Here is a 26863-nt window from a genome sequence, read left to right on the forward strand (position 1 = left end):
GGGTCTGGGAGTAGAACAGGGCGCTGGGGCCCCAGACGGGAGTTTGGGGGGCCCGGGAGTAGAACAGGGCGCTGGGGGCCCTGGAGAGGAGTTTGGGGGGGTCTGGGAGTAGAACAGGGCGCTGGGGGCCCCGGAGAGGAGTTTGGGGGGGTCTGGGAGTAGAACAGGGCGCTGGGGCCCCAGAGGGGAGTTTGGGGGGTCTGGGAGTGGAACAGGGCCCTGGGGGCCCCAGACGGGAGTTTGGGGGGCCCGGGAGTAGAACGGGGCGCAGGGAACCCCGGAGGGGAGTGTGGGGGGCCCGGAGGGGCAGAACGGGGCTCTGGGATCCCCGCCCCCCTTCTCTCCCTCTTTTCCCCCGGTTGCATCAGGTTCTTTTGATGTGGCCGCCGCTGTGCCGGCTCCAGTGCCCGGGGCGGGGCTATGAGTCAGGCTCGCGGTGCGGGGGGGGGGACCCCGCCCGGGGCGATAAATAGGCGCCCGGGAGCCTCCGGCTGCAGAGACACGGGCCCGAGGAAGAGCCGCTCGCTGCCTGCCGCTGGGTTCTCGGCCGGCTCCGGGAGGGCAGTGCGGGCTAGTGGGCAGAGCGGGAGGAGGCGCCTGGCTTCTACCCCAGTCCGGCCGGACCCCCGCTGCCTGCCAGCCCTCAGCATGTGGGGCGGCCCGGCCCCGGTGCCGCCGGAGTCCTGGCTGCTGCTGGCTGCCCTGATGTGGGGCACCCGCCCCCCGGCGCCCTCCCAGGCCGCCCCCCTGCAGGACTCCAGCCCCCTCTACCAGTTCGACGGGCAGGTGCGGCTCCGCCACCTGTACACGGCCAGCGCCGACACGCAGCTGTACCTGGAGATCGGCCCCCGGGGCGACGTGCGCGGGGCCCCCGACCAGACCCCCTACAGTGAGTACCCCGGGTTCTCTCCTGGGCAGTGGGAGGGGAGCGGAGACTAGTGGTTAGAGCAGGCAGCAGTGGGGGGGTGTGGGAGAGCAGGGACCCTCCGGTTCTCTCCTGGGCACTGAGAGGGGAGCGGAGACTAGTGGTTAGAGCGGGCAGCAGTGAGGGGGTGTGGGAGAGCAGGGACCCTCCGGTTCTCTCCTGGGCACTGAGAGGGGAGCGGAGACTAGTGGTTAGAGCGGGCAGCAGTGAGGGGGTGTGGGAGAGCAGGGACCCTCCGGTTCTCTCCTGGGCACTGAGAGGGGAGCGGAGACTAGTGGCTAGAGCGGGCAGCAGTGAGGGGGTGTGGGAGAGCAGGGACCCTCCGGTTCTCTCCTGGGCACTGAGAGGGGAGCGGAGACTAGTGGTTAGAGCGGGCAGCAGTGAGGGGGTGTGGGAGAGCAGGGACCCTCCGGTTCTCTCCTGGGCACTGAGAGGGGAGCGGAGACTAGTGGCTAGAGCGGGCAGCAGTGAGGGGGTGTGGGAGAGCAGGGACCCTCCGGTTCTCTCCTGGGCACTGAGAGGGGAGCGGAGACTAGTGGTTAGAGCGGGCAGCAGTGAGGGGGTGTGGGAGAGCAGGGACCCTCCGGTTCTCTCCTGGGCACTGAGAGGGGAGCGGAGACTAGTGGCTAGAGCGGGCAGCAGTGAGGGGGTGTGGGAGAGCAGGGACCCTCCGGTTCTCTCCTGGGCACTGAGAGGGGAGCGGAGACTAGTGGTTAGAGCGGGCAGCAGTGAGGGGGTGTGGGAGAGCAGGGACCCTCCGGTTCTCTCCTGGGCACTGAGAGGGGAGCAGAGACTAGTGGCTAGAGCGGGCAGCAGTGAGGGGGTGTGGGAGAGCAGGGACCCTCCGGTTCTCTCCTGGGCACTGAGAGGGGAGTGGAGACTAGTGGTTAGAGCAGGCTGCAGTGAGGGGGTGTGGGAGAGCAGGGACGCTCGGATTCTCTTCTGGGCATTGTGAGAGGAGCGGAGACTAGTGGTTAGAGCAGGCATGTGCGAGGGTGTCTTGGAGCAGGGACCCTCCCGTTCTCTCCTGGGCACTGTGAGGGGAGCGGAGACTAGTGGTTAGAGCAGGCATGTGCGAGGGTGTCTTGGAGCAGGGACACTCCGGTTCTCTCCTGGGCACTCTGAAGGGAGCGGAGACTAGTGGTTAGAGCAGGCATGTGCGAGGGTGTCTTGGAGCAGGGACCCTCCCGTTCTCTCCTGGGCACTGTGAGGGGAGCGGAGACTAGTGGTTAGAGCAGTGAAGCTGGGAGCTGGGACTCCTGGGTTCTCTCTGGCTCTCGGAGAGGAGTGGGGGCTAGTAGTTACAGAGAGTGCCAGGTTCGGGGAGGGAACTCTTGGGTTCTGTTCCCAGCGGTGGCAGGGGAGCAGTGACTAGTGGTTAGAGCAGGAGGGTGGGGGCGCCTGGATGCCTGGGTTCTCTTCCAGGCTCTGGGAGGGGAGAGACCTCTAGTGGTTAGATGCGGGAGAGCTCGCACACCCGGCTTCTCTCTTTGGCTCTTGGAGGGGAGTGAGGCCTAGTAGTTAGGGAAAGAGCCGGGTTGGGGCTGGACACTAGGACTCTGGGGGCTGATGGCTGGGGAGGGGGGTGCCCCGGACACCTGGGTTCCCTTGCTGACGTCGCTCTGCCCTGGGCACTGTAGGTCTGATGGAGATCAAGGCGGTGAAGCCGGGCGTGATCCGGATGCAGGCGATGAAAACGCTTCTGTTCCTGTGCATGGATCCCAGCGGGCGGCTCCATGGGGCGGTGAGTGGGACATGGCGGCAGGGGGGTTGTGGGGATGGGGTGTAGCTGGGACCGGGTGATGCAAATCAAGAGGCCCCTCCAGCCCTGTATCCACCCTCCCCCCTCACAGCCTGGCTCTAGGAAGGGGGGGTGGTACCTAGTGGCTAGAGCAAGGGGTGACAGAGGGCTGGGATCCAGGATTCTGGGATCAGCTCTGGGAGGAGAGTGGGGTCTAGAGGTTAGGGGAGGCTGGGAGCTAGAAGTCCTGGGCCCGCCCCAGCTTTGGGAGGGAAGTGGAGGCTAGTGGCTAGAGCGTGGGGAGGGGGATTGGGAGCCAGGAGGCCTGGGTTCTCCACCTGTTCCAAGGAAGGGAGTGGGACCTAGTGGTTAGAGCATGGAGGGTTTCCCCCCCCCCCCGACACAGCTGCTCACCCGTGCCCCCCCACAGAGCTCCTACACCGAGGAGGCCTGCAACTTCCGTGAGAAAGTCCAGCGAGACGGCTACAACCTGTACTTCTCGGAGGCCTACGATGTCCCCGTCAGCCTGCGGCCCGCAGGGGGGCCCCGGGGGCGCCCGGCCCCCCGGCTCTTCCACTTCCTGCCCATGATCAGCCGGGTGCCGGTGGAGCCCATCCTGCTGGAGTACGACTTCTACGGCGACCCGCCGCTGGACGTGGAGTCCTCGGACCCTCACAGCATGCTGGGGCGGCTCTCGCGGATGCTGAGTCCCAGCTACATCTTCTGAGAGCCCGGACGCCTGGCTCCCCCGCTCGCCTCCGGGAAGGCAGTGGGCGCTAGTGGTTAGAGCAGGGGGGCGCTCTGGGAGCGGGGACTCCTGGGCTCTGCCCCCGGCTCTGGGACAGCTTGCCACTGGACTGCGACCTGTCAAGGCCTGCGGCAGACAGTGGCCCCCGCGGTGCCGCCAGTTCGAGGACCGATCCGCCCGCCTCAGGCTGGGTGCTGTCTTTGCGGGAGTGTCTCCCGTCGGGCTTGGGCCGCCGTTCGCCGGCTGTATTTGGGTCCTATTTTTCTACCTATTTAATAACTTATTTATTAGCCAGCTGGGTTTATTTATTGAGCGAGAGGGTGGGCTCTGGGGCTGGCTGGGGGGGGATGTTCCTGTTATTTATTGGGGCACGGCTCCAGCACTGGCAGCTGCGTGGCCCCTGGATGGAGAATAAACTGGAGCTATTGGCCTTGGCTTCCGTGTCCTGGTCTCTGTGTGTGTGTGGGGGGGGATTGGGGGTTGATTCAAATTTCAGGGGTGGAAACGCAGCTGGAAAATTCAGGTGGAAACGCAGCCGGGGGCATGATCGGAACTGAGTCCAGGGGCCCGGCTGCTTCAGCGCGGCACAGCGCCCCCTAGCGCCGCCCTAGGGCATCGGGGCCAGGAGTGACTCCCAGGGGAGACTGGTCCCTGCTGGCCCCCTGGTCTCCCTCCCTGAGGCACAGCGCCCCCTAGCGCCCCCCTGTGGCAGTGGGTCCAGGAGTGACTCCCGGGGGAGACTGGTCCCTGCTGGCCCCCTGGTCTCCCTCCCTGAGGCACAGCGCCCCCTAGCGCCACCCTGTGGCAGTGGGTCCAGGAGTGACTCCCGGGGGAACTGGTCCCTGCTGGCCCCCTGGTCTCCCTCCCTGAGGCACAGCGCCCCCTAGCCCCTCCCTGGGACATTGAGCCAGCCCTGAGTTCTAGGGGGAGAGCACCCCCTGCAGGGCCTCCCCTCTCCCTGCAGCCTAGCCCCTCTCTTTCCAGGCCCTGGGCCGCCTTCCCCGTGGCTCTGATGGGGGGGGGGGGCCTGCCCGGGAGCTCAGCGAGTCTTTCCTGGCAAGCCAGCACGTCCTGCACCCCTGAGCCCCCATCCGGGCAGGTCTCCCCCTCCCGTAACCCAGCCACGTACGTCCTCGTGCTCCAGGGGTTTGTCTGGCGGCCCTCAGCCCCCTGTGATGGCGGGTCAGGGACCCCCCAGTCCTGCCCCCCCCCCCCGGTAGCAGCATGAACAGACTCCGCCAGCCAGTCGAACAGAGGGGGGTTTATTGCTGCTCCAGGGTCCAGCCCAGCACAGCCGTGATGTGGCTACAAGAGTGAGGACCAGGCAGCCTCAGACCCCTTGGGTTAGGGGATCCATCATCCCCCTCAACCCCCAGCTTAGTCTGTTCCCTTCATGTTTCCCAGCCAGCCACTGCCTCCCTCCCAGCCCTGCCCCCAGCCCGGTGTCCGTCCCCACCTCCCCCCCTTTGTCTCTCCCTCTGGAAAGAGCCTTGTTATCTGCTCAGGCTGGGCCAATCCACATGTGGGTGAGTCAGTGGGAATCCCACATCCCCACGCAGGGGAACCCCGGGTCACAGAGCAGCCAGCCCCCCCTCACTCCATCACCCCCCCCAGCCTCAGTGGGGTGGGGCCTGGCTGCTCTGTAACCCGGAGCGATGGTTCCCTGCCAGCCGGGCCTTGCGCAGCATCCAATGCACAGCCCTCTCCACAACGTCCTTCTCACAGCCATGGGTCTAGGCCAGCTCCCTGCTGTCCCCAAGGGGTCACGGACTCGCAGGGCCCCACGATTCCCAGGGAGAGCCCCTTCAGTGTGCCAGCCTCCTTGAGGTCCCAGCCCCTCCGACTCCTGGGCCCACGTCCCACGGTCCCCAGGAGGGACCCCTTCTCGGGGGTCCACACTCTTTGGGGTTAAGCCGTGGGCCCCTCTGCGTCCTAGAACCGCCTCTCACTGGCCTTTAGCGCGCCTGGCTCTTCCTAGTCCCCCTTCTTCCTACTGCGCCCCGGTCACTCGCTGCCAGATACTCTGTCCACGGGTGCGGCACATCCCACCGCTGCCACCAGTGTCACTGAAGTGTGGGGCAGTCACTGGGCCTGGGGCCCCCCACCCGCAGCCAGAGGGGACTCCCAGCCAGCAGGGAGAGCAGGAGGGTGTTGAGTCAACAGGGACCCGGCACAGCCCAGACTGGTCAGCGTAAGGACCAGGCGCAGCCAGGACAGCCCAGCTTGGGGAGAAGGGGTTCCCCTGGCTCTCTTCCCGCACCCCAAGCCTGCCCAGATTGACCTACTCCCTGCAGCCTGGTCCCAGCCCCCCCAGCCCGGCCCCCTCCTCTGGCCTGTGTCCTGCTTCCTGGGCAGAAGGGGTCCCCTGGTCGCACCCCCTCCAGTATTCAGGGTAGAAAGGGCTTCGGCCATTGGATACCTGTGGGAGGCTATCACACCAAAATTCCCACCCCCATCTAGGGATTGGTGCAGTGCCCAGGGAAACTGAGGCACAGACACAGGGTTACTATAGGACAATAGAACTCTCATGAAACTAAAATCCCCACTTCAACACCTGGGTAACTTGGGGGGGGGGGTATGCTAGGGAGTAACTAGACGGCTGAGGACTGCATGGGGGGGGCTAGCTGGGGCTGGCTCACTTTGGCCACTAGGGGTCAGTGTTCCCCTCCCCATGGCTGAGCCTGCTGGGTTCTATGCCCCTGCGGGGTGGAAAATGGGGTCAGGGCCCTGCTAGCAAGGGGCTGCAGGGTGGGAGTTAGGGGCACCAGCAGGGCTGGGGGGCAGGGCTGGGCTGGCAGGGGCTGCAGGCAGGAGTGGGGGGCACCAGCAGGGCTGGGGGGGGGGTTAAGCCTGGCGTGGGGTAAGAGTTGCTTCATAAGCATCCGGGCAGCCCTGGCTGCTGTGGGGGGGAGGGGAGGGGCAGAACCCCCTGCTGAACCCTCGCCCCCCCTCCTGCAGCCTTGCACCCCCTAGCACGGCTCCGGGCTGGGGCGTGTCCCCATCCAGCACTCACAGAAATACCCTCCCCCCAGCCAGCCCCAGCATCGCCCCAGCCTGGCCAGAGAGCAGTGTGGGGGGAGGGGAAGCCAGGCCACTCTGCCGGGGGTGGGGTGGGGAACGGGACAGGACCCTCTCCCTTTCGGGCTCCACCTGCCCAGGTCTCCGCCCTCAGGCAGTAGATCCGAGCGCCAGCGAGTGGGGGAAAAGTCCTTGTGTTCTGCGATTGACTTCTCAACCCCCCCCCCCCCAGTTCCCTAGCCGGGAGAGGCAGGCACAGAACCCATGTCCTATCCCCTCACTCCCTGATACCTGGAAGAACGGGAGCAAAAGCAAGCCACCTCCCGGAGCAGCCCCCCCTCGCCGCTCGCTGGAAACTCTGCCCTGGTGCGACGTGAAGGTGGCCAGACCCTGCCGTGCCTAAAACAACCACGACGAAGGATTAATGGCCCGAACGAGCTATCCGAAAAGGCACCACACAGAAACCTGTCGGGGGCCATTTTAACTTACCCGGGCCCTCGCTAATGGATCTCAAAGTCAGGCTGTGTCTACACTGGCACGTTCTTGTGCGAAAACGGCTGCTCTTGTGCAAAAACGTGCGTGAAAACACTGGCCGTGCGGTCTTGAGCAAGTAAATGGACGTTGTACTGTAGAAACTCAGGGCTTCTTGTGCGAGAACTCTGACACTCCCTCTCCGGAAGAAGCCGTCTTGCGCAAGAGCTCTACAAAAGAGGCCAGTGTAGACAGGCAACATGAATTTCTTGCGCCAGAAGCCCCGATGGCTAAAATGGCCATCAGAGCTTCCTTGCGCAAGAGCGCGTCTGTACTGGCATGGCTGCACGTGCGCAAACGCACATGCCAGTGTAGACGCTCTCTTGCGGAAGACTTTTTGCTCAATAACTCTTCTGCAAAAGAGTTCTTGTGCAAGAAGCTGCCAATGTAGACGTAGCCTCACTGTCTGCTACAAAGACCTTTTACATCTGCACTTGAAAGGGAATCCTCTGAACTGTCATTCATGTTAAAATTCGACACTCTCCAAAAAGGAATGAACAAACACTCGAACTATCTTACCCATTACCAAGATAGCTTCCCCAATTATCACCTCTAATACCATTAACTCACAAACACCCCACTCTCCCCACCTCTAATATCATCAATTCACAGACACTTACATTCCTTCCTCCCCACCCCCCCTGCCGCATCCCCCTCCTGTTCTGTAATGTGATTTCTCCTTTTCATGTGTGTTCATTTTTTTAAATTGTATCCTTTGGTATATATGGTTGTGACAATTTTCTTCCACTATGTGACCTGAGGAAGTGGGTCTGGCCCACGAAAGCTCATCACCTAATAAACCATCTTGTTAGTCTTTAAAATGCTACATTGTCCTGCATTTTGCTTGTATTATAGCAAGCCCAGTTCCAAACCAGTTTGGCAGGGAAGCTACAGAACTTAAGTTCATGCACAAGTGTGACTCCTGCCACAGAAATCTGAACAAAGCGCTTGGGGGGACCGGCTACATGCCTCATCCCAATGACATAAAAACCCAAAGGAAGGGCTCTTCAAGTGGGAACGAAGAGCACTTAACAGCTTATCAGCTTCAGTCCCGATCCCACCTACATGTTTTGTTAGTTGCTAAGGTCTTGCTAGACTATTCGTTGGTTTTTTTAAGTTTGTCCAGTGACAGATTCACTTGGCTGCCCCTCTGAAATGTCTAAAATAACCTCGTGATCCCCCCTGCATCTCCCTTTTGGGTCAGGATTCCCAGTTTGAGAAACACTGGTCTCCCCTGTGAAATCTGTACGGTACGGGGTAACAGCAAACAACAGGCCAGATTTCATGGTCTGCAATGCATTTTGCATGGCTGTGGATTTGGTAGGGCCCTACTTATATGGATGGGTAAGGACGTGGGTTGAGGATGCTGGTTAGATGGATGGGAGCAGGTGCTGAAGGGAGGGATAGATAGAGGAGGAGAAGGATGTGGGGTGGAGGAATGGATGAGGATGGATGGATGGATGATGATGTTGGGTAAAAGGATGGATGAATGGATGTTGGGTGGAGGGATGGATAGATGGATTGTTGGGTAGGGGGACGGACATGGATGTTTGGATGAATGTTGGATAGACATAGAGGGATGGTTGGACAGATGGAGGGATGGATGGATGGATGTTGGGTAGAGGGATGGATGGATGGATGGATGGAGGAGGATGTTGGGTAGATGGATGGATGGATGGATGGATGGATGGATGGATGTTGGGTAGAGGGATGGATGATGGATGGATGGATGTTGGGTAGAGGGATGGATGGATGGATGGATGGATGGATGACGATGTTGGGTAAAAGGATGGATGTTGGGTGGAGGGATGGATGTGGATGTTTGGATGAATGTTGGGTAGAAGGATGGATGAGGATGGTTGGATGGATGGAGGAGGATGTTGGGTAGAGGAATGGATGTTGGGTAGAGGGATGGTTGGATGGATGGATGGATGTTGGGTAGAGGGATGGATGGATGGATGGATGGATGGATGTTGGGCAGAGGGATGGTTGGATGGATGGATGTTGGGTAAAGGGATGGCTGGATGGATGGTTGGATGGATGTTGGGTAGACGGATGGTTGGATGGGTGGATGGATGTTGGGTAGACGGATGGTTAGATGGATGTTGGGTAGAGGGATGGATGGATGAGGATGGTTGGATGGATGTTGGGTAGAGGGATGGTTGGATGGGTGGATGGATGTTGGGTAGAGGGATGAATGAGGATGGTGGAGGGGCGGATGGATGGATGGGGGAGGATGTTGGGTAGAGGGAGGCATTACCAGGAGTGTTGTGAGCAAGACATGAGAAATCATTCTTCCGCTCTACTCTGCAGTGATTAGGCCTCAACTGGAGTATTGTGTCCAGTTCTGGCACCACATTTCAGGAAAGGTGTGGCGAATGACGGATGGATAGAGGGCTGGGGTGGGGACAGATGGATGGATGGATGGACAGACAGACTGATTCTCTCACTGGCTAGCACCAGTCAGCTCCCAAAACAGGCTGGGCCGCCAGGGCCTTGAGGTCATCAGTGGCTAGGTTCCACCATGTCCAGACCTTTGTCCAGAGCCCAGTCTGTTAGGTGGGGGTCACACCCGCTCCCCCACCCCCTGGTTAGCCATGCCACACCGAGGGGAAACTGAGGCACCCACTTCCTCACAGATGCTGAGGCCGGCTTTTATTTCAGACGTCGCTGTCCTTGCTCAGGGACTGCCAGGATGGAAACCCGGTGATCCCTCCGTGTCTCCCGCCCGCTGTACCACGCACGCTAATGGGGTAGGCTCAGCCACGCGCCGGGTTGGAGGGGTCTGTGGTTTCCCTCACCCGGCCCTCCTGCTCTTCGGCTCTCGGGCGACCCTTCCCCAGCACGCCGGCCCTGCTCCGTGCAGACGTTCTGGGCGGTGGACACCCCTTTGGGGTTTGTTTTTTTGGCGTTACACAAGGCGACCGGATGACGTTTGGCGCCTTCCTGCCCCAGGGCCACCCCACGCGTCAGCCCCACCCTGTCTCATCTCGCTCTTGTCCAGATTGTCCTGCCAAATTCCTGCCTACGTTCCTTGCGTTGGCTTCTTTCCCACACCAGGAACGGAGGTGCTGTCTTCGGAAGCACGCACGAACCTGCCACAGCAGGAGATTGGGCTTGTTTTTAGCCCGGGAGATAAACTAGGGAACAGATTCCAGGAGCGCTCGCTGTACCGTAAAAGGCCGACATGACTCGACTTGCTGCCTGCAGGGGTTGTGTGCAGACTTTTCCACGCTGCGGTATCTCGCCGGCCTCTCTCCAGGCCTGGATGTTGCCTTGTGAGAAACCAAAACCTGAACTCCCCAAGCAGGCCTGTTCATCCCAGCCCTTTCTTCTTCCACAAAAAGCTCTGCGCTGGCTTTTCCGAGTGGCCACGGTCACAAAACGGCCACCAGGACTTGGCCGCGAGTTTCGGGGTCTTGCCTGCCGCAGGGATGCGACGATCACCCCGCGATTCGAGCCGAGCGCGAGCCACGGTGCAAGGTGAGGCAAGATTGGCGAGGTGACGGCATTGGAAAAGGTTCCGAAAAGGGCAACAAAAATGAGGAAGGGTTTGGAACGGGTCCCGTCTGAAAAGAGATTTAGAAGAGTTGGACTTTTCAGCTTGGAAAAGAGGAGACTCGGGGGGACAGGACAGAGGTCCATAAAATCACGACTGGTGCGGAAAAAGCGAATAAGGAAAAGTTATTAACTTAGTCCCACAATATAAGAACTAGGGGTCACCAAAGGGAATGACTAGACAGTGGGTTTAAAACAAACAAAAGGAAGTTTTTCCTCACTCAGTGCACAATCAACCTGTGGAACTCCTTGCCAGAGGATGCGGTGACGGTTAGGACTTTAACAGGGTTCAAAAAAGGGGCAGATAGATTTATGGAGGTTAGGTCCATCACTGACTGTTAGCCAGGCTGGGTAGGAATGGTGACGGGGGAGGGATCAAGTGCGGATTCCCTGTTGTGTTCCCTCCCTCTGGGGCATCTGGGATTGGCCACGGTTGGCAGACAGGCCACTGGGCTGGATGGATGTGGCCGTTCTTATGTTCCCGCTGCCTTGCGTCAGTAGCCTGTCCAAACCCAGGCAGCCCGGCCTAGCCAAAATTGCTTGCCTCTGTCCCGAGCAAGGGCCGTCGATTTCCTAGGCGGTTGCAGATTTGATGTTGTGATGGGCAAGACTAACAGGATTCAAGAGAGAGCGAGATACCTCCCAGGCGAGTCGGTCCGTCGACGGCCGGGAGCCAGGGGCCAGTGTCCCGAGCCACTGTCTGTCAGAAGCCGGGAGGGGGCGACGGGAGAGAGATCTCCCCATGACTCCCTCTCTGTTCACCCCCGCTGGAGCGTCTGGCGCTGGCCACTGCCGGCAGGTCCCGGGGCGAGCTGGGCCTTTGGTCTGACGCCGTCAGGCCGCTTGTAAGTTCTTGTGGGTGGCTGCTGATAACCCCATTGCTAGCTGATCGCACGCCACATGCCCTGCAAGGAAGCAGTGGACTGGTTAGTTACTTATAATTTAGTTAGAAATAGTTTTACCCTGCCTGACTAGTTGAAACATTCAAGGTGCCTTTGTGTCTGAAATATGGATTAGCTTCCTAGCTTTAGGCATCTTTCTTTTAACATTTGAGATTTTTATCTTAAGAAGTTTATTCCTTCTCTGCAATTGCACCAGCTTCTTGAGAGAAGTGTTTTCATTGAGGAACTTGGCGACAGAAAGGAGTTGTTAAAAATGGAACAGTCATTTACAAATCTAATGTGTTGGATCTAACTGGCATTGTTTAAAACACTCTGGCTACGTCTCGACTGGCACGATTTTCCGCAAATGCTTTTAACGGAAAAGTTTTCCGTTAAAAACATTTAGGGAAAAGCGCGTCTAGATTGGCACGGACGCTTTTCTGCAAAAGCACTTTTTGTGGAAAAGCGTCCAGGCCAATCTAGACGCGCTTTTGCGCAAAAAAGCCCCGATCGCCATTTTCGCCATCGGGGCTTTTTTGCGCAAAACAAATCTGAGCTGTCTACACTGGCCCTCTTGCACAAAAGGACTTTTGCCCGAACGGGAGCAGCATAGTATTTCCGCAAGAAGCACTGATTTCTTACATGAGATCGTCAGTGTTCTTGCGGAAATTCAAGCGGCCAGTGTAGACAGCTGGCATGCGGAAAAACTTGCCAGTCTAGACACAGCCTATATATATATATAAAAGTAAAATACAAGACCCCAAGCGGGTGCATGACACTGGCTAAGACGGGTAATTTCTGATTTGCTCAGGATGATAATCGTATTTATATGCCTGGATCACCTTTTCCGTCTACGTTATAAAGGCGTATGGTGCAGCTCGGGGACAAGCAAAATGCAGGCCAAATCCGGCAGCAACCGGTTCCTCTGGCCGGCTTCCTCCTGCCCCACCCCGCACGTGGCTCAGAGCATCTGGCTGCGGGGGCCGCTGGGTCTCTGAGCGCCACCGTGAGCCGGGGAGAAGGCGTCATGTGTTGCCCCCCGCCTCCCCCAGCACAATCTCGCAGCTCCCATTGGCCAGAAAGTGGCCAATGGGAGCTGTCAGTGTGCAGGGCCGGCAGCATGTGAAGCTTCCCCCCACCGTGGCTCAGAACAGCATATGGGCCCCGCAGCCAGGGCGGGGGTAGGCGGGGGGACCAGCTGGGCTGCTGGCCAGGAGTTGGCCCTATCAGCCTGAGCCTGCACCTGGCCTGCCAGCCCTTCCTCCTCCCCAACCCTTCCGGGAACAAGTAAATAACTTTTCCCTGATTGCCTTCTCCACACCCACCCTGATTTTCAGCCGCGTCCCTTCTTCGTCTCCTCTTTCCCACGCTGAAAAGGCTCCGTCGTTTCAACCTCCCCTCCCACGGCAGCCGCTCCAAACCCCTCCTGGGTGTGCTGCCCTTTTTGGCGCTTTTCCTCAGGCCTAGGCGTCTTTTTGGGAGAGGAGGCGACCACCTGGGCAGGCAGCAGTCGGGGGCGAGGGGGTGCGGTGTCCCGCGGAGCGATACGGCAGCAGGGTCATGCTCTCCGTCTTGTGCTCGGGCCCTTTCCGTCCCCTCGGCTTTTTTCAGGCCCGGGCAGCGGGAGGTTTTCGGCGATCGTGCCGCAAAGACTCTGAACATTTTCGGCGGGGGACGCAAAACAGCCCGGGGCTCTCCCCCCCCGCCCCATGGCGATGGTGACTGCCCCATAGGTTGGGGGGGCATTCCCCAAAACATAGCACGAGGGCTTCCCGGGGAGGGGGGGCGGCTTGTAACCGGTTTAGCAGCTTGCGCCGCTGTGCCAGGTGGCTGGGGGGGTGTTTGGAGGAGGTGGGTGGAGGTGCTGTAATGAACACCATTAGCCCTTCCCGCCCCCTCCTTTCATCCCTGTGGCTTTATAAATGGGTGGAGAACCAGCCCCACCTCCAAACTTCTCTCCCAGGGTGTGCGGTCGCACCTGGCGCTGCCCACGGCCCCCCTTCTTGCCAACCGGCTCCCGAACGCCGCCAGCACCGGGCTGGGTTCCCGCCGGCCGGGGGCTTGTGTCCGTGCGTCTGAGCGCCCCTCGCCAGGCATCGCAGGCGGCAGAGGATAAAAGCCGGGATGCCTGACGTCCACAGGGGCCTGACACACCCCTCTCCCTGCCGGGGTGCCAGCTAGATGGAAATTCGGAAGCGTCGCGAGTAATTACCCATTGGAGCAGCTGCCTGGCTCGGGGTGAGCTCTCGGTCCCCGGCTATTTCCAAAGCTGGGGAATGCTTTTCCCTAGAATTGGGAGTTGGGGGGCCTGTGGGGGAGGGGTTACCAAAGGGGGAGGGCCCCTTCCAGCTGGGAAATCGAGGGAGCCCGGTCCCCATGGGTGACGTCCGGGGAGTCAGAGGGAAGCAGCTTGTCGCAAGAACGAGCCGAAGGTGGCGGCGGCTTTGCTCGGCGCGGTGACATTTCGGGGTGTATCTCAGAGGCAAAGAAAACCCTTCCCCCCCCCCCGCCTGTATTCGGAAAACCGGGATTCCCCCCCTCCCGGGCTGGGCGGGAGGAGCCTTTTGAGGCGGGAGGGATGGGTTCGGCCTTGCAGCGAACAGGGCATGGGTATTTTTGATGCTGCCGCGGCGTGCCTCAGTTTCCCCTTCCAGGGTTGGGCGGGGGAAGGACGGTTGCTCCCTGGCCAGGCTCAGGGAGACAGCGGGGGAGTGTGTGGAAGTCGTCTCTCTGTGAGGGAGACTGAGCCGGCTCCGGAGAAAGACACGGGGGGCGGGGGTGGGGGTTCCTGGGCAGTCGGGGACTTAGGGATGGTGCTTTTACCTTCATGGCTCCGGGCCATCGGAAGCCTGAATCCACCCATCTAGCCACCCTCCCTCCCCCTGGCGATGAAGAAACCCTGCACTGACTGGGCACATGACCCCCCCACGCGGTGGGGGCTCTGTGCCTAACAGGCCAAGCTGGGGGACCCAGAAGCCGGGGGGAGGGGAGCCGGCCCTGCCAGGTGTGACCCCACCTGCCTGCCAGGGGTCAGGCTCCCCACACGCCCCGTCCTGGCTGAGCCTCCCAGCTCCGGGATCTCGCGCGTCCTGCTCCGTCGGGGGGGACAGCGGCCAGGGCTGGGGTGCGCCAAAGGGGTTGGGGGGGCCGGGGCTGCTGGGAGGGCCGCGCCCAGGGGGAGGGGTGGGGAGACCTCACAGGGCGCCAGCTCCTTCCCACGCCACGGCACCTGCGTACTTCCTCCTCTTTTGTCTTGTTCAAACGCTCCAGCCGGCCGGCCCCGGGGCAGGGTGCGCGGCTCCGCCTGCCCTCCCCGCTGCCGCCCAGCGTGTGGCTCGCCTCACCAGGTGTGTGTGGGGGTGAATTGGAGGGGCAGGTTGTGACTGAGCAGGAAATAGAGGAGCCGGGATGCTGGTGTTCTTCCCTGGGTTCTGGGAGGGGACTGGGGCCTAGTGGTTAGAGCAGAGGGGCGTTGGGAGCCCGAACTCCTGGGTTCTAGGCCCCGCTTGGGGTGGGGAGCCCAGTGGTTAGAGAGGTGGGGAGCCTGGGTTCTAGGCTGAGCTCTGGGAGGGGACTGGGGCCTAGTGGTTAGAGCAAAGGGGGGTTGGAAGCCAGGACTCCTGGGCTCTGTCCCCTGCCGTGGGGTACTGTCAGTGTCTGCCCCACCCCGTTGAGAAAACGGGTCATTAATCCCTCAGTCTTGATGTGCAATAGCCTGTTACCCAGCCCAGGGCACCCCCTTTATTATGTAACAGTCTGAATTCAGGGGCATTGGCAGATTGGGGGGGGGCCACCGGCAGGGCTGGGGGGGGCCAGGGAGGGGCTGTGGGTGGAGAGTGAGCCGCAAAGTTCAGTACCTGACTTGCTTCCTGTGGGCGGGCGCCAGGCCCTTGGGGGCTTGGAGACTCAGGGCATGGAGAGCCGGCCCGGGCTCGCTTCTTAACTCCTTGGCTGCCTGGTGTATCAGGGCCTAGCAGGCCTGGGCTCGTGGGGGAGGAGTGGCTGGTTTCCAGGAGTCCTGGTTCTCAGGCCTGCCCTCGCCTGCTCTAACCATTAGACCCCACTCCCCTCCTAGAGCTGGGGAGAGAGCCCAGGTGTGCTGGCTGCCCTGCTCCATGCGGCCGGCCCCGGGCCACGTGTGGGGAGAGGCAGGCAGCGCCGGGCGGGGGCAGGGGCTGGATTAATGTTTAAGCGCGGAGAAAAGCGCAGCAGGAAATACTCCCTTGGCCCAGCATGCGGGAGCTGGAGCCGCCGGGGAACCTGACCGGGAGCCGCAGCGCCAGGGCCTGGCCCGGAAACCCCCTCGCCAAGGTAAGAAGGGGGGAGATTCTCTACCCAGCTGTGCCCAGGCCTCCCCCTGCTGCAAGGTACCCGCCCCTCGCCCGGCCCTGTCACCAGCAGCCTGCCAGCCGCCCCGCCCCTCCAGCCGCCCCGCCCCTCCATCCGGCCACCTAGCCAGCCGCCCGCCCCTCCATCCGTCTGTCCGTCCCTCCGGCCACCTAGCCAGCCGCCCCGCCCCTCCATCCGTCCGTCCATCCCCCCGGCCACCTAGCCAGCCACCCCGCCCCTCCATCCGTCCGTCCATCCCCCTGGCCACCTAGCCAGCCGCCCCGCCCCTCCATCCGTCCCTCCGGCCACCTAGCCAGCCACTCCGCCCCTCCATCCGTCCGTCCGTCCCTCCGACCACATAGCCAGCCGCCCGCTCCTCCATCCGTCCCTCCAGCCCGTCCGTCCCTCCAGCCACCTAGCCAGCCACCCCGCCCCTCCATCCGTCCATCCATCCCTCCGGCCACCTAGCCAGCCACCCCGCCCCTCCATCCGTCCATCCGTCCCTCCGACCACCTAGCCAGCCACCCCGCCCCTCCATCCGTCCGTCCATCCCCCCAGCCACCTAGCCAGCCACTCCGCCCCTCCATCCATTCGTCCATCCCTCCGGCCACCTAGCCAGCCACCCCGCCCCTCCATCCGTCCGTTCATCCCCCTGGCCACCTAGCCAGCCACCCCGCCCCTCCATCCATTCGTCCATCCCCCTGGCCACCTAGCCAGCCGCCCCGCCCCTCCATCCGTCCCTCCGGCCACCTAGCCAGCCACCCTGCTCCTCCATCCGTCCGTCCATCCCCCTGGCCACCTAGCCAGCCGCCCCGCCCCTCCATCCGTCCCTCCGGCCACCTAGCCAGCCACCCTGCTCCTCCATCCGTCCGTCCATCCCCCCGGCCACCTAGCCAGCCGCCCCGCCCCTCCATTCGTCCGTCCATCCCCCCGACCACCTAGCCAGCCGCCCCGCCCCTCCATCCGTCCGTCCATCCCCCCGGCCACCTAGCCAGCCACCCTGCCCCTCCATCCGTCCGTCCATCCCCCCGGCCACCTAGCCAGCCACCCCGCCCCTCCATCCATCCGTCCATCCGCCTGGCCACCTAGCCAGCCACCCTGCCCCTCCATCCGTCCGTCCATCCCCCCGGCCACCTAGCCAGCTGCCCCGCCCCTCCATCCGTCCCTCCGGCCACCTAGCCAGCCACCCCGCCCCTCCATCCGTCCGTCCATCCCCCCGGCCACCTAGCCAGCCACCCTGCCCCTCCATCCGTTCATCCATCCGTCCATCCACCCTCTTTTTCCTAGAGCAAGAAATTTAATTCTCCTCCCTTCTTTCTAATGCCGGTGCTCTACGACTGGGGGAGCGAGAAAGCTACTTCTCCTCCTCTCTTTACTGAGCCTGCTACCACCGGGGGTGTGCACACCGTAATGATCGATCACTTCTTAATACTTTTCGAGGTTATGATCACTTTCCCATACTTCTCAACACCTTTCCATTACTCAATAAAGGCTCGTGGTACCTTCCCCCTTTCGCAATTCTCCACCAAAATATTGTGCTTAAAAGAAGCACCCGGGATCTTTTTCAGGGGGATAAGGCAACACGCCACATGTATTGAACATCCATAGATCAATCAAGCGTGCGCGCACACACACACACACACACACAAGCACACTCCATCTTCTTGTTACCAAAAGTTGCTCCCCCTAACTGCACTGGCCAGGTGAGTTAGATGGGGAAGGGGTGGAGCTGGGCTTCTGCGGATCCGGCTGGATGCTCCCATGTTGACAAGATGAAAACCCGGGGTCCCTCTGCAAGATGCCTCCTATTTATCCCTCTCATGCACCAATTAGTCATCACCTCGGCTTTCTTAATGCTGCTTCAAAGAGAGTTCTTCCAAGGGCAGGCACTTGCTGCTTGACTCCCAAGGCCTCTGTATGTCCAGTCTTCTTCATGAGCTCACTTTGCAGGTATTGTCTTGAATCTGGCTCCCAGACCTTCTCCACCCTTGCAACTGCTGCTGGAGGTGCTCCCCTTTCATTCTCCATTCACGCCTCATTATTTCAACAGGACAATCAAGGAAAGGGGAAGAGCTCAAAAGACATTTTTTCTTACAAGATCTATATATCTTAATACCAAGTTACAGGAGAAATGTTACAGAGATTCTATAAGAACACTTAACAAAGATAGATCTTAATACAAAGTTATATGAGAGTGATAATATTAAAGGGATTTCTCCACATTGTCCCGCTTTTGACCCCTCAAGAACAATTCTTGAGTGGGTCACACTTTATTTAACTAATTAATGGCAATATACTGAGAAGCAATTTGTGCTTGTGGTTGTAATTCAACAAATATTCTCTTTATCTAACAACACTTTTAATAAACAATATTTTGCAATAAGATGGAAGTCCAAGTGACCGACCCTTATTTGTCCTTCAAGTTTTTTTATCAATAGATAAACCTTGTGTTTAATTTAACCTTGTGCTTTATGTTTATTATGGGGTTGCAAGGGTCTTACACTTCCAATTGTATGCAACATCCAGGTGCATTCAGCTGGCCTTACAGGCTGAAAGTTGATTTAAACATTCCAATGAACACTGATTTTTTTTGACCAATGTTTTCACATATCTATCCTTTTTGTTTAGTCATGTATAAGTTTTTCTTTTAAATGAACCTTTACCACTTTTTCCAAATACCAAGATTCAAATTCCTTGGCCTCTACCCTTTTGAGATACTGGTTTCTGTAAATATAGTCAAAATGCATAATGCTTATTAAAACTTTCCTGCCTAATCATTTTAACACAGTATACTAGCTACATACTTGTACCCTTTTGGGAGTGGCACATTATTATTTACATACTTTTTCTTTTACAAATATGCTTTCATTCCTCTCTTTGCTTACAATTACTCCTATAGTTACATATTTTTGTTTTGTAGGCAAAACAGGTTTTACTGGTTTCTACCCCTTCTTTTGGGCGAATCACCCCATTGTATAATCATCACATTCAGGAATTGTACTTCAGTTTTCTTCTTTTACAGCAGACTAGGCTAGCAAGTTTCTGCTGTGTTAAGTTTACGCATAGGGTGCCAAAAACTTTTGCGCAAAAACTTGCCAGCTGTTTACACTGGCTGCTTGAATTTGTGCAAGAGCACTGACTTTGTAATGTACAAAATCAGTGCTTATTGCGCAAATACTTTCACGCTCCCACTCGGGAAAAAGCCCTTTTGCGCCAGAATACTTGTGCAAGAGGGCCAGTGTAGACAGGGAAGAACTGTTTTGCGCAAAAAAGCCCCGATGGCTAAAATGGCGATTGGGGCTTTCTTGCGCAAAATCGCATCTAGACTGGCCACGGGTGCTTTTGTGCAAAAGCACTTTTGGCACAAAAGCATCCGTGCCAATCTAGACGTGCTTTTGCAGAAATACTTTTAACGGAAAAACATTTCCATTAAAAGTATTTCCGCAAAATCATGCCAGTCTAGATGCAGCCATAGAGAATAGCCAAGAAGCATTATTACTGTAATTCCGGAGGATTTTCAGTGCGAGTTGAGTTTCCAATGACCATTTTTCTAAAAGCATTCCCTTAGACTACTTATCTTTGAGATCAGTTTGTTAATAGCATCTTTAAATCTTTGCTTATACAGACCCCCTTTTTGTATCTGTTTTCACATTTAGCATTGTGCAAACAGAAATCCTTTTTCTTGCTTGTTTTTAGATCTTGAGATTTTTAGATTCTCAGTTTTAGGTTTGACTCCTTTTCCCCACCTTTCTTTCTGGAGGGCTACATTTTGAACTTTCTGATCTCAGGTAGTTTGCTGATCAAACTTAGCTATTACCTGCAAAGCTTCTTTGTGCTGCCAGCTAGGGCATCTGTGCACCACAGAACACTTTCTGGCTTGCTTTTAGATTCAAAGCTGTCTGTAGCTTTGTCTTAAAAAGGGACACAATCACTTTTGCCAGAGATTTAGAGTTTTGACTTTTAAGTCCTGCTCTCTCTCACAGCAACCTGAAAAGGAAAGTACAACCTGTTGCGGCTCCTGGAGCCATCCCAGGATTTTGATTTGTTTGCAGCTTTTACCCCTTCTACAATATACATGGCGGCTGTGTCTAGACTGGCAAGTTTTTCCGCAAAATCATCTGCTTTTGCGGAAAAACTTGCCAGCTGTCTACACTGGCTGCTTGAATTTCCGGAAAAGCACTGACAATCTCATGTAAGATCGTCAGTACTTTTCCGGAAATACTATGCTGCTCCCGTTCGGGCAAAAGTTGTTTTCCGAAAGACTTTTGCGCAAAAGGGCCAGTGTAGACAGCTCAGATTTGTTTTCCACAAAAAAGCCCCGATCGCGAAAATGGCGACGGGGGCTTTTTTGTAGAAAAGCGCGTCTAGATTGGCCACGGACGCTTTCCCGCAAAAAATGCTTTTGCGGAAAAGCGTCCGTACCAATCTAGACGCTCTGTTCCTAAAATGCTTTTAACGGAAAACTTTTCCGTTAAAAGCATTTCCAGAAAATCATGGAAGTCTAGACGTAGCTGGCATGTCACAGGAAAATGTGCATTCTTTGTTTACTGAGCCATATTAAACTTTGCATAGGGTGTAACTGTTTTGTTTATGCTCACCGAGTTTTTCTGTACTTTCATTGAACAACTTGGACTGAAATGGTTTTACTGAAAATAAACCAAACCAATTTGTTTTAAGCTTACAAAACAGTTCACTAACCTACAAAACAGGATTACTGGATCTTGAAAAACCTCACTTATTTACACTATATATATATTTACACACAGATACACATACATTCCCTCTCAACCTTTCTTACACTATTTCTACATAGCTGTACAACGATTACTACCTTTTATTCATTGGGGTAGTTAAGTTCCAATAGAAACCCCCTTAAAGTTCTTTTATCAGTATCTATAATCAAATGTATGGATTTGAGTCAAATTTGCCTGGATTATTTACAGACATTCTTTTGGAAAAGGGCCCGTTTTTCCTTCAGAACAGCTGCAAAGAAACCACAATTTTTTCCTATACCATTTTAGCATTTTCACAACTGCTCAACTCCTTCCGTTCTCTGTGGAGTTAACTTCTCGGTGGTTTTCTTTTTCTTAAAACACTTTCTTATAGCTGAAAATGAAAACTGGCCTTGTTTCAGATATTACTCTTGTAAGTATTGTTTTGAGGATTTAGATTTCCAGTGCCTGTACTTACTGCTTTTTCTCAGTTCTACCGCAAGGCCTTCAATCTATCTTTTACCTGCCTACTTGTCTAGGCCTGATCCTGTTTTTCTTGCTAAATGGAAAGTGGCTCCTTTTCACAGACTCAGGCTTTGTCCCATTACCAGTTTAGCAAGGAGGGTGGCCTTGTTCACTAAGCCCCCTACCTCCTGGTCCTTTTTCTTAAGCATATTCCTGAAAAATCAGAGAGTTGCTTTAACTCTCAGTACCCAACTTTAAGGGAATCTAGCTGTGTCTGGGTACTGAGGGACATGCATTTCTACCTCTCCACTTCTGCAGCAGAGGCTTCTACATTTTGCAGTTTCATATTTGCGTTCTTATATTCAGTCAATTTGAGGAACATCACATTACAGGTTTTCCACAGAAGCGAAACTGCAGCTGCTTCCTTTTTCATTGGAATTGAGGGTTTATATATCCATAAGTAGTTAGCCAATTTGTCTTCTAGGTCTGAAATGGTACGGACATCAGCTAACACTTGACCAGACCAAGGGCTATGTCCGAATTTTTGCAACATTTGTTCAAGATTTGCCAATTTTTTAGTCTCCTGTCTGGGAGCCTTCTTAAAAGACTGCTTGGCTACATCTACACTGGCATGATTTTCCGAAAAAGCTTTTAACGGAAAAGTTTTCCGTTAAAAGCATTTTCGGAAAAGCACGTCTAGATTGGCAGGATGCTTTTCCGCAAAAGCACCTTTTGCAGAAAAACGTCCGTGGCCAATCTAGACGCGGTTTTCCGCAAAAAAGCCCCGATCGCCATTTTCGCGATCGGGGCTTTTTTCCAGAAAACAGTACTGTGCTGTCTACACTGACCCATTTGTGCAAAAGTCTTTTGGAAAAAGACTTTTGCCCAAACGGGAGCAGCATAGTATTTCCGCAAAAGCACTGACAATCTTACATGAGATCGTCAGTGCTTTTGCGGGAAATTCAAGCGGCCAGTGTAGACAGCTGGCAAGTTTTTCCGCAAAAGCAGATGATTTTGCGGAAAAACTTGCCAGTCTAGACACAGCCCTTATGTTTAAACATTTTCTGGCATACCCAACCTCCTATTGGGACTAGAATAGCAATGCTTATCCTTTTTACTCTTATTTACCAACACCTCTTTTTCCTGGAGCAAGAAATTTAATTCTCCTCCCTTCTTTCTAATGCTGGTGCTCTACGACCGGGGGAGCAAGAAAGCTACTTCTCCTCCTCTCTTTACTGAGCCTACTACCACCGGGGGGCCGTGTCCAGACTCAGGGGTTTTTTCGGGAAAAGTAGCCTTTTCCCGAAAAAACTTCCCCTGCGTCCAGACTCAAGCCGCGTTCTTTCGAAATTATTTTGAAAGAACGCGGCTTTTCTTTCGATGGCGGTAAACCTTAATTTACGAGGAAGAACGCCTTATTTCGAAAGTTCCTCTTTCGAAAGAAGGCGTTCTTCAATGTAAAGAGGCCATCTTCGAAAGAGAGCATCCAGACTCGCTGGGTGCTCTCTTTCGAAAAAGCGGATTTCTCTTTCGAAAGATCCGCCTGCAGTCTAGACGCGATCTTTTGAAAGAGGCACTTTCGAAAGATGATTTCGAAACAGCCTCTTTCGAAAGAAGCCTGCAGTCTAGACATAGCCGGGGTGTGCACACCGTAATGATCGATCACTTTTCGAGGTTATGATCACTTTTCCATACATCTCAACACCTTTCCATTACTCAATAAATGCTTGTGGTACTTTCCCCCTTTCGCAATTCTCCACCAAAATATTGTGCTTAATAGAATCTTTTTCAGGGGGATAAGGCAACACGCCACATGTATTGAACATTCATAGATCAATCAAGCGTGCACGCACACACACACACACACACACACACACACACACACACAAGCACACTCCATCTTCTTGTTACCAAAAGTTGCTCCCCCTAACTGCACTGGCCAGGTGAGTTAGATGGGGGAGGGGTGGAGCTGGGCTTCTGCCGACCCGGATCGATGCTCCCATGTTGACAAGGTGAAAACCCGGGGGTCCCTCTGCAAGATGCCTCCTATTTATCCCTCTCATGCAGCCAATTAGTCATCACCTCGGCTTTGTTAATGCTGCTTCAAGGAGAGTTCTTCCAAGGGCAGGCACTTGCTGCTTCACTCCCAAGGCGTCTGTCTGTCCAGTCTCTTAATGAGCTCACTTTGCAGGTATTTTTTTTAATTGTATCCTTTGGTATATATGGTTGTGACAATTTTCTTCCACTATTTGATCTGAGGAAGTGGGTCTGGCCCACGAAAGCTCATCACCTAATAAACCATCTTGTTAGTCTTTAAAGTGCTACATAGTCCTGGTTTTTTGTTTCAGCTGCACCAGACTAACAAGGCTACATTTCTATCACTATTTGACAGGGATTGTCTTGGGTCTGGCTCCCAGACCTTCTCCACCCTTGCAGCTGCTCCCCTTTCATTCTCCTCATTCATTTCAACAGGACCATCGAGGAAAGGGGAAGAGCTCAAAAGACATTTTCTCTTACCAGATCTATCTATCTTAATACCAAGTTACAGGAGAAATGTTACAGAGATTCTATGAGAACACTTAACAAGGATAGATCTTAATACAAAGTTATGGGAGAGTGATACTATTACAGGGGTTTCTCCACACGTATCTGTTGACAAAACTTGTGTCGACAAAAGCCTGTAGTCTAGACATAGCCAACGTGGCCAGCCACCCAACCGTTCCTGCAAAGGCTGGGGGCAGTTAGGAGCTGGAGGGGCAATCCGCAGGCGGGATGGGGGTGGGGATGGTTGGGTGGGTGGGTGGGTGAGAGAGGCCATTGAGGCTGCGGAGGGAAGGCCATCGACTGAGAAACGTCTGACAGAATGGCTCAGGGCTGCATTAGCCACACGAGCCCGGCTGCCTCTGTTGTGTCAGGCAGGCTGGGGTTTGAGCAGATGAGCCGGGGCAGTTGGCAGGACTAGGGTGTGTCGTAGTGGGGGGAAGTGGGGGGGAGGCAGGTAGACAATGGCCCAGCCACCTGACACCTCGGCTAGGCGGAGGCTACTCAGGGACCAGTTGCTGGGAGCTGAGTCAGTCTTGGCTGGGGGAAGCATGACGAGAGCAGACTAAGTCCAGGACAGGGAGGTCCCCTTCCCCCCAGGAGAACTAGGGCTCTGCCCTGGCGCCAATGTCAGCGTCCAGCCGGCGCTGTGTCTCTGAGGAGCAATGGCCGGCGGAGTCGCCGCTGGCTGCGGAGGGGGGGCAGGGTCGGGGGCGCCCGCTGCGCGTCACACATGGCGAGAGATGGATGCGCTGGGAACAATCCAGCTGGGAGAGCTGGGGGTTGTGTCTGGAGCCAGGCCCGGCCAGCTCACGTCTGGGGGGCTGCGTGACGGTGCTCTCACTGTGGCGTCGTCACTATCTGGCTCCCTTCCCTCTCCCCCGTCCGACCGTCTGTCCGTCCATCCAGCCATCCACGCACTGGCCGTTTGTATCCGTCCATCCACCCACCAGCCACACATGCGTCCATCCACTGCCTGTCCGTCCGTCCATCCATCTACCCACCCGCCCGCCCGTCAATCCACACCCCATCCGTTCATCCACCCACCCATCCATCCACACCCTGTCCGTCCCTCCATCCCCTGTCAGTCTGTCCTTCCACCCACCCATCCATCAATCCATCTATCCTTCCATTCATCCATCCATCCACCTACCAAACCACCCACCCACCCATCCACACCCTGTCCATCCATCCATCCCTCACCCATCCCCTGTCTGTCTGTCCTTCCACCCATCCATCAATCCATCTACACCCCATCTGTCCATCCACCCACCAATCCTTGCACCCATCCATCCGTGTATCCACACCCCATCCATCCATCCATCCATCCATCCATCCATCCACCTACCAACTCACCTGCCTATCCTTCCATGTATTCAAACCCTGTCTATTCATCCATCCATCCACCCACCCATCCTTCCACCACCAGCCATCCCTCTCCCTCCCAACCCACCCACCCACTCATCCATCCATCCACCCACCCACCCTTCCACCACCAGCCATCCCTCTCCCTCCCAACCCACCCACCCACACACTCATCCATCCATCCATCCATCCACATTCCATCCGTCCATCTGTCCACTCATCCATCCATCCCCCATCTGTTCTCCCACCCATCCACTCTGTGTCCATCCATCCATCCGTCCATCCATCCACCAACCCACCCACCCACCCCGCCCCTACCTCCACAGGTTCTAACCAGGTTCTCACTGGTCACTAAGCTTGTGATGCAAGTAACAATTAGACCCAATGGGGAAATTCTGAATTTCTTGCTCCCTCTTCCCACAGGCCTGGCCCCCTCCCATCTGCTGCAGCTCGGAGTCATGAACCTGCTCAACACCTGGGTCTCTTCTCGACCAGGCCTCTTGATCACCCTTTGCCTGCTGATTTCCCTGAGCATCTCCACCATATGCCTGCTCAGCCAGTGCCCCAGCATGTGGTGCAGGAACACCTTACAACATGCCTCTGCCAGAGATACGGGCATGTGGACCGTGAACTCCATCGGGCGCCTGGGGAACCAGATGGGGGAATACGCCACCCTCTACGCCCTGGCCAAGATGAACGGGCGCCAGGCCTACATCCCGCCGGAGATGCACCAGCAGCTGGCCCCGCTCTTCCGCATCACCCTGCCCGTGCTCTCCAGATACCAGGTCTGGACCACCCTCTGGAGGGATTACAGGCTTCACGACTGGATGTCGGAGGAGTACAGGCACATCGAGGGGAAATACGTCCGGCTCATGGGCTACCCCTGTTCCTGGACCTTCTACCACCACCTCCGGCAGGAGATCCTCCAGGAATTCTCCTTCCACGACCACATCAGGGAGGAGGCCAACCAGTACCTGGCTGGGCTGCGTGGGCAGCGCCGGAACGTGACCTACGTGGGCATCCATGTCCGGAGGGGGGACTACGTCCGGGTGATGCACCAGGTCTGGAAAGGGGTGGTGGCGGACAAGGCCTACCTGGACAAGGCCATGGGCTACTTCCGGGCCAGGTACCAGGAGCCGGTCTTCGTGGTGACCAGCAACGGGATGGACTGGTGCCGGGAGAACATTGACGCCTCGCGGGGGGACGTGTATTTCTCGGGGGACGGGAAGGAGTCGTCGCCGGGGAGGGATTTCGCTCTCTTGGCCCATTGCAACCACACGATCATGACCATCGGGACCTTCGGCATCTGGGCCGCCTACCTGGCCGGGGGGGAGACCATCTACTTGGCCAACTACACCCTCCCCGATTCCCCCTTCCTCCAGCTCTTCCAACCGTGGGCCGCCTTCCTGCCCGAGTGGATCGGGATCGAGGCCGACCTCTCCCCGCTGCGGGGCGGGACGTCTGGCTAACGGAGCTCGGCCACGGGCTGCCAACGGGATCCACCCGCCGTGGGTTGGCTGGTCAGCTCAGGACTGGTCACCTGGGAACCCTCCAGCCAGTGGCCTACATTGGTGCTACTGACCCAAGTTATGTCCAACGCAATAGAACTGTGCACGTGGTATTGGCCGTACGTCCCCTTCCCCTACGGTTCGTGACTGGAATAGGGGGTATGGAAGCCAGGACTCCTGGGGTGTAGCTTGGCTCTGGGAGGGGAGTGTGGTCTAGTGGTTAGAGTGGGGCGGGCTGGGAGCCAGGACTGCTGGGTTCTTTCCCCAGTTCCTCTGCTGAGCGCAAGAGACGGGGGATGTTGGCCTGGGGCGGTGGAGCTGGGCCAGCCCCATGACCCTGGGGAGTTTTGCAAATGCAGCTTTGTTACAAGAGACAAGTAAAACCGTTCAATGTTGACCTGCCCCAGCTCACGAGCCCTCAGGAAAGCCAAGGCCCCTGACTGCCCCCTGCCTCCAGTGCCAGGCTCCCCCTCCCCCGCCTCCAGTGCCAGCCCCCCCTCACTCCTCCCACCCAGTGCCAGGACACACAGACCGGAGGTCG

The 26863-nt window shown here is 56.9% G+C and overlaps 2 protein-coding genes across 5 annotated transcripts; both read left to right on the forward strand.

Moving 5' to 3' along the window:
• Positions 1-250: 250 nt before the first annotated feature.
• Positions 251-3851, forward strand: FGF21 (fibroblast growth factor 21). Its single transcript, XM_075917600.1, has 3 exons — positions 251-889; positions 2566-2669; positions 3097-3851. Exons 1-3 carry the CDS (start codon positions 421-423, stop codon positions 3391-3393), a joined length of 870 nt encoding a protein of 289 aa, XP_075773715.1. The 5' UTR covers positions 251-420; the 3' UTR covers positions 3394-3851.
• Positions 3852-10097: 6246 nt separating this feature from the next.
• LOC142825615 (galactoside alpha-(1,2)-fucosyltransferase 2-like) lies at positions 10098-26717 on the forward strand. Of its 4 annotated transcripts, none has more exons than XM_075917594.1 (2): positions 10098-10446; positions 25238-26717. In XM_075917594.1, exons 1-2 carry the CDS (start codon positions 10398-10400, stop codon positions 26281-26283), a joined length of 1095 nt encoding a protein of 364 aa, XP_075773709.1. In that variant the 5' UTR covers positions 10098-10397; the 3' UTR covers positions 26284-26717. The 4 variants fall into 4 exon arrangements, with proteins under 4 accessions (XP_075773709.1, XP_075773710.1, XP_075773713.1 ...); XM_075917595.1 differs by lacking the exon at positions 10098-10446 and adding an exon at positions 13336-13640; XM_075917598.1 differs by lacking the exon at positions 10098-10446 and adding an exon at positions 14596-14749.
• Positions 26718-26863: the final 146 nt, after the last annotated feature.

Source organism: Pelodiscus sinensis, unplaced genomic scaffold, assembly GCF_049634645.1.
Source record: "Pelodiscus sinensis isolate JC-2024 unplaced genomic scaffold, ASM4963464v1 ctg125, whole genome shotgun sequence".
In the NCBI taxonomy this organism is placed as follows: domain Eukaryota; kingdom Metazoa; phylum Chordata; order Testudines; family Trionychidae; genus Pelodiscus; species Pelodiscus sinensis.